Source organism: Acanthochromis polyacanthus, chromosome 5 (genome assembly GCF_021347895.1).
Source record: "Acanthochromis polyacanthus isolate Apoly-LR-REF ecotype Palm Island chromosome 5, KAUST_Apoly_ChrSc, whole genome shotgun sequence".
Classification (NCBI taxonomy): domain Eukaryota; kingdom Metazoa; phylum Chordata; class Actinopteri; family Pomacentridae; genus Acanthochromis; species Acanthochromis polyacanthus.
In genome coordinates this window covers 1,397,248-1,404,340 of record NC_067117.1, presented here as the reverse complement: position 1 = coordinate 1,404,340, position 7,093 = coordinate 1,397,248, and the positions used below count along the sequence as shown (strand labels likewise).

The 7,093-nt window shown below is 36.8% G+C and overlaps 1 protein-coding gene across 1 annotated transcript in view; it reads left to right on the top strand.

Moving 5' to 3' along the window:
* Nucleotides 1-5,583, top strand: part of smpd4 (sphingomyelin phosphodiesterase 4) — a 28,113-nt gene extending 22,530 nt beyond the window's left edge. The window contains 7 exon segments of the mRNA XM_051948660.1: nucleotides 2-89; nucleotides 92-112; nucleotides 115-144; nucleotides 147-205; nucleotides 918-1,050; nucleotides 1,113-1,237; nucleotides 5,461-5,583. Of these exon segments, the coding sequence (XP_051804620.1) occupies nucleotides 2-89; nucleotides 92-112; nucleotides 115-144; nucleotides 147-205; nucleotides 918-1,050; nucleotides 1,113-1,237; nucleotides 5,461-5,583 (579 nt within the window).
* Nucleotides 5,584-7,093: the final 1,510 nt, after the last annotated feature.

Below are 7,093 nucleotides of genomic sequence, written 5' to 3'. Positions count from 1 at the left end.
GGCACAAGCCAGACAGACGGCCAAGAGGATATCGGATCACTCCAGCGAGGTGGCGGCGAACAACTCCTTCCTGTCCTGGTTCGGACTCGGTCCTCGGATCTCAACAGCACGTTCCCGGCGCCGAGCCCGAAGAGAGCGGAGAATGTCTGAAAAGACCCACGAATTCCTGGACAGAGCTCTGGAAAACCTCTGTCAGATCTTTAAGGTCAGTTCAGCCAACGTAAAGCTTCACAGCAGAGTCGGTCCAGTCATCTCACCTCATGGATTTACTTGAAATAAATGTTGGCAGAAACTTAAACCGTGGAATCTTGCAAAATCCCACAGCTCTGAAATACTCAATACTATACCTATCTAATACTTCCTGAGTTGTGACTTTTGAAAACAGGCGTTGGTGTCATTTTGATAACTTCAGCGATTCTTTTAAAGCCTCACTTGTTGCTTGTTTTTTCACAGGATTTGCAGATTTTTTTTTCCTGATAATCCAGAAACGCCAAGAAAAGTTGTAACCATATCATAGCTTATGCAGATTTTTTTTTAAACTCCATAAAGTAAAATCTTTGCTTTTCAAATATTAATATCTCCTGTAACATTCCAGTTCTCAGCAGCGTTTGTGTTGTGGGTAGAAACATCGTAGTTTTATCAGATCTAAATGTCACTGCCTGCCACAGGTCTGGATAAAATCAGCTTCTGAGCTGGAAAATCCACTGTTTAGGACATTTAACAGTTTCTTTTTCAGGAGGATTGTTTTGACAAATTATTTGAAGGAAAATCTACATATCCGTTGAAAATCTAAAAAATGAAAGCCATTATATGAATTGTTTTCAGTGTGTTTAATATGCAGAGCTTTTGTTCGAACACTTCACTGTGCTCTTGAGAGTTTTAACGCTGCTTCCTGCTTGTGCTGGTTCGTCTTGCAGCTGAACCAGGGTCAGCTGACTCAGCTCATATCAAACCTGGGCTCCTCCCAGGATGACGAACTGCAACCAGCTTCCCGACTGCATCCAGAGCGACAGCGGGCTGATCCTGACGACCTGGGCAGGAGGCAGGTCGGTATTTATCCTGCAGCCGAGCCGAGGAAGCGGCTGAACACTGACTCTCCTGTGTTTCTGCAGATATTAACGGACGCGGAGGTTTGACGTCCCGATCAAGGAGACCCGGAGCTGCAGCCCATCAGGACTACGAGAACGCCCTGCTGGTCAGGCTGTTCTACCAGATCTCCTGCCTGGTCAACCACAGGGTGAGTGCTGACATGATGGAGGAGATATTTTGCTGCTCTGAGGAAGACACTGGGGCATGATAACGACCTTTCCATATTTGTGTCGATCAGAACACACAGCCTTAACAAAGATAATCGGATCATCAGGACCTTCTGCTCCATCAAACTTTTCATGAATATGGGTTTTTAAAATGCTATCTGTGGAGCTTTAAACTTGCTGTATCAATACTTTCTGAGATCTAACCCCTCGACCCACTTCAGACATTTTTTCTCTCGTTGAAATTTGGTTCTGTCTGATCAACAATATCTGAGGAACTATTAAAGATAAAACCTGAAATTTTCACTGTTATTTCTGATCATGTCACTGAATCAGAATCTGTAATGTTGGACAAGGAGATCAAATAATCAGTGATTATTGGTGAGTTAGAATATTTGATAAAAAAATGTGAACTGTCCAACTCTGAGGACGATGCAGAAGAATTATTCTGTCTGAAATCATCGGGTTCCATCTGTTCAACTGTCTCTGAAAGTTTTCTGGGATAAAAATGAATATTTATTAAGATATTTGCAAAATTTTATTTTCATATAGTCAGTACTTACGAGAAAAAGCTTTCAAAAATGTGCTTGTCAGCCTGTTTTCATCAGTTTTTTTTCATGTTGAAGTTTGAGGCTGTTTGAATAAGAATATCTGAGGAACTATTTAAGAAAAAAACCTGGGATTTTCTCCTTTTTTCTCATGTCATTAATTCGAATTCAGAATGTTTATTGGACAAGTACATCAAATAATGTCTGATTCAGAGTGAGTTGAAATATGAAAAAAATGCCATGAAAACATCCAAACGTTTGAGCTCTCATTAACAAAATAACTAATAATGTTTTCTGAACCTTTTGTGCTGAATGTAGCGTAACTACACTTTAGGATTAAATATTACTATTTGTTAAATGTAATTCTATTCATCAGTCCTATAAACAGAAGTCATAAATTCACATTCAGAGCACATTACTTTTTGTGTAATTAGATATAAAAAAATGCACCCAACTAAAAATGTATAAACAAGAAATAGTTTCCACCATTACATTGAAAGGGTAATGAAGGAAAAATCTCTCTTCAATTTAAAAGCACCGACCAAGAAGATCACAGTCAGAAAAAAACTGATAGTTTGTGGAAAAAAAAGCTCCAATAAAAAGGCTGATACTGAAGAAAAACCCCTGACAGGCAGAAAGTTCAACAGCAAAAAAAGCCCCTTTTCCTTCCAGTGAATTTCCTGATTTACAGAAAGATTGGAGCAAATTCAGATCAGCATCAAACCAATTCCAGATGTGTTGAGCTTCACTGTGCATGAGAGATCAGAGTCAGATCCTTTAGAGCTGACGATATAAAATAATTCCTACAAACAGACTGATGTGGTTAATAACAGCTTTCATGATTACAGAGATGAATCCTTCCTGATCAGGTGATTAAAATGACATGTGATTTCATTCCACACGGAATAAATCTCTGTACAAATGCAGCCAAACTAACAGCAGTTGACTGTTTTTCCAAAATGTGGTTTAAAGCTGTAAAATGTGGTGTTTTATTGAGCCTAAACCCGAATGAGCATCAACAGCAGGCTGCTGTTAAACAAGTGTCCAAGCAGCAGAAGTTCAGAAGAGACTTGAGATATTTTCAATATTGGTCCAGAAATCATCTCGAGAGCAGAAGAGTGAATTTTCATCTAAAATCTGATGTCCAGTAGCTTACAGGGGATACAATGATCACTGACTTTGCTGTGAAAACATTTCCAGATGATTGTGACAGTTGGAATAAAACACGAGAACATGTGTGGCGTTAACCCAGCTGGTTATTCTATGAATAATAATAATAATAATAATAATAATTACTGGCTGGAATTATTCATGAATAATATATAATAATAATAATTACTGGCTGGTATATTCTATGACATAATTAATAATAATATAACTGCTGGCTGGTTATTCTTATGAATAATAATAAAATATTACTGGCTGGTTATCTATGAATAATAATAATAAATTACTGGCTGGTATTCTATAATAATAATAAATAAATAATTACTGGCTGGTTATTTCATATGATAATAAATTATAATAATTACTGGGCTGGTTTTCTATGAATAATAATATATAATTACTGGCTGGTTATTCTATCAATAATAATAATTACTGGCTGGTTATTCTTATCAATAATAATAATTACGCTGGTTATTCTATCAATAATAATAATTACTGGCTGGTTTTTCTATCAATAATAATAATTATGGCTGGTTATTCTATCAATATATAAATAATTACTGGCTGGTTTTCAAATATAATAATAATTACTGGCTGGTTATTCTATCAATAATAATAATAATAATATACTGGCTGGTTATTCCTATCAATATATAATTAATACTGCTGTTATCTATATATATAATAATTTGGCTGCTTATTCTATAATATAAAATAATTACTGGCTGCTTATCTATCAATAATATAATAATTACTGGCTGCTTATTCTATCAATATATAATAAATTACTGGCTGGTTATTCTATCAATAATAATAATAATTACTGGGCTGGTTATTCTAGTCAACATATAATAATAATAATAATAATAATAATATAATAAAATATAATAATAATATATTACTGGCTGGTTATTCTATCAACAATAATATAATAATAATAATATAATAATACTGCTGTTAATCAATAATATATATAAAATAATACTGGCTGGTTATTCTATCAATAATAATAATAATAATAATTAATTACTGGCTGGTTATTCTATCAGATAATAATAATAATAATATTACTGGCTGGTTATTCTATCAATAATATTAATAAGATAAATAATAAATAATTACTGGCTGGTTATTCTATAATAATAATAATAATTTCTGGCTGGTTATTCTATTCAATAATAATAATAATTACTGGCTGGTTATTCTTATCAATAAAATAATAATTATGGCTGGTTATTCATCAATAATAATAATAATTATTGGCTGGTTATTCTATGAATAATAATAATAATTACTGGCTGGTTAATTACTGATGAATAATAATAATAATAATTACTGGCTGGTTATTCTATGAATATTAATATAATAATTACTGGCTGGTTATTCTATAATAATAATAATATTACTGGCTGGTTATTCTATGAATAATAATAATAATAATTAACTGGCTGGTATTATATCCATATGAATAATCTATTAAATAATATAATTACTGCTGGTTTATTCTATAATAATAATTACTGCTTCACAATAATAATATTCGTCCTGATCTAAAAACACGACAGCTCATATTTCCACACCTTTCCAGGTTCCTCCCCTTCAGATCTGCACTCTGGAAGAAGCTGACAGAAACCGTTCACTGCAGGAACACATGATTTGTAGATCGAGCTGAGATGAGTTCAGGTATGAGGAAGTTTAAAAAAAACAAAAAACAGAAACAGTCTGTGTGACGAGAGGAGAAATGGCGCAGCAAAGAAATCAACGGATTCAAAGAAATTCTCTTGTTCCATCTGTCTGGATCTACTGAAGGATCCGGTCACTACTTCCTGTGGACACAACTACTGCATGGACTGTATTAAAACACACTGGGATGGAGAGGATGGTCAGAGAATCTACAGCTGTCCTCAGTGTGGAAGACTTTCACACCGAGGCCTGTCCTGGAGAAAAACGTCCTGTTAGCAGAGTTAGTGGAGGAGCTGAAGAAGACTGGACTCCAAGCTGCTGCTGATGATCACTGCTATGCTGGACCTGAAGATGTGGCCTGTGATGTCCACACCAGGAGGAAGAGGAAGACTGTCAAGTCCTGTGTGGACTGTTTGGCTTCTTATTTTGATAACCAACTCCAACTTCACCATGATTTACCTCCATTAAAGAAACACCAGCTGGTGGAGCCCTCCAAGAACCTCCAGTCGAACATCTGCTCTCATCATGATGAGGTGATGAAGATTTTCTGTCGCACTGATCAGCAGTTGATCTGTTATCTCTGCACAATGGATGAACATAAAGGACATGAAACAGTCCCAGCAGCAGCAGAAAGGAAGAAGAAGCCGAAGGAGCTGGAGGTGAGTCGACTGAACATCCAGCAGAGAATCCAGGACAGACAGAAAGATGTGGAGCTGCTTCAACAGGAGCTGGAGGACATCAATGTATTTGCTCGTAAAACAGTCGACGACAGTGAGAAGATGTTCATCCAGATGATCCATCTCATCCAGAAAAGAGGCCGAGATGTGGAGCAGCAGATCACATCCCAGCAGGAGACTGAAGAGAGTCGAGTCAAAAGGCTTCAGGAGAAGCTGAAGCAGGAGATCAGAGATCTGAAGAGGAAAGACGGCTGAGCTGAAGCAGTTCTCAGATACACCAGATCACAAACCAGTTTCTCCTCAGCTACCCCTCGGTGTCAGCACTCAGTGAGTCCACACACTCATCCATCATCAACATCCGTCCTCTGAGACACTTTGAGGATGTGACAGCAGCTGTGAAAGAGCTCAGAGATCTACTACAGGACATTCTGAGGGACACGTGGACAAACATCTCACTGGCCCATCACTGGAAAGGATGTCTTACTGTCAGAACCAGAACCAGAACCAGAACCAGAAGCAGAACCAAAGGCCAGAGTTGAATTTTTAAAATATTCGACAGATATCACTCTGGATCCAAACACAGCACACAAACATCTGGAATTATCTGAGGAGAACAGAAAAGTAAGAGCACGTTCATCCGAAATGTCGTATCCTGATCATCCAGACAGATTCACTGATTACCATCAGGTCCTGAGTAAAGAGAGTCTGACTGGACGTTGTTACTGGGAGGTGGAGTGCAAGTATAGTGGAGTGGTGTAGCGGTCGCATACAAGAACATCTGCAGAAAAGGAAAGTCAAATGAATGTATGTTTGGAAGAAATGACAATCTTGGTCTTACGTTATGACATCAGCAGTCATATATTTTGGTACAACAACACTGGAACTCCCCTCCCTGGTCCTCGATCCCGAAGAATTGGAGTCTATCTGGATCACAGAGCAGGTATTCTGTCTTTCTATGATGTCTCTGAAACCATGACTCTCCTCCACAGAGTCCAGACCACATTCACTGAGCCCATACATGCTGGAGTTTGGCTTTATGATGCTGGAGAGACTGCATCATTCCCCTCAGTCAAATAAACTCCAGTGTCTGAGGGTCGGTTCATGTTCAGCCCTGATTTAAGTTCATGATCTGCAGTTTGCTTCTGGAGTTGCAGCATTAATTAGTCACATGACGACGAAACGGATTGATTCTTAAATGTTTCAGTCATTTTTAAATATGCTCTCTGCTTCTGAAACATTTCTTGATTTAATTTTTCATGTCTGACAAGAAACTGAATGTTTTGTGGGTTTTGGATTCAACATGTTGAATTGTTGAGCTGTGGGAGATCAAAATATTTCTTTGTTTTAGTATTTTCTGACATTTTACGCTCAAAATGATTGTCAGAGAATCAAATAATCATTAATCATATAATCATTAACTGAAGTCCTGTAATCCATAGTTTCATCATTTCCTTTAGATGTTTTCTGTGTGACAGCTGAGATTATTGTTGATGAACAACCAGTTGGTTTGAATAGACTTGAGTCAATGTTTAATGTTCTCTGAGAATTTAGAAGATAAAATGAAAAAAAAACTGATTTGTCACTGAACCGCTGAGTGACACTAACGTTTTTGATCTTTTTGGGGGTTTTTTTTGCAATAATTTTGTGTGTTTTTGCAGTAATTTTTGTGGTGTGTTTTTGCAGTTATTTGTGTGTTTTTGCAGTAAGTTTGTGGTGTGTTTTTGCAGTTATTTAGTGTGTTTTTTGCGGTAATTTTGTGGTGTGT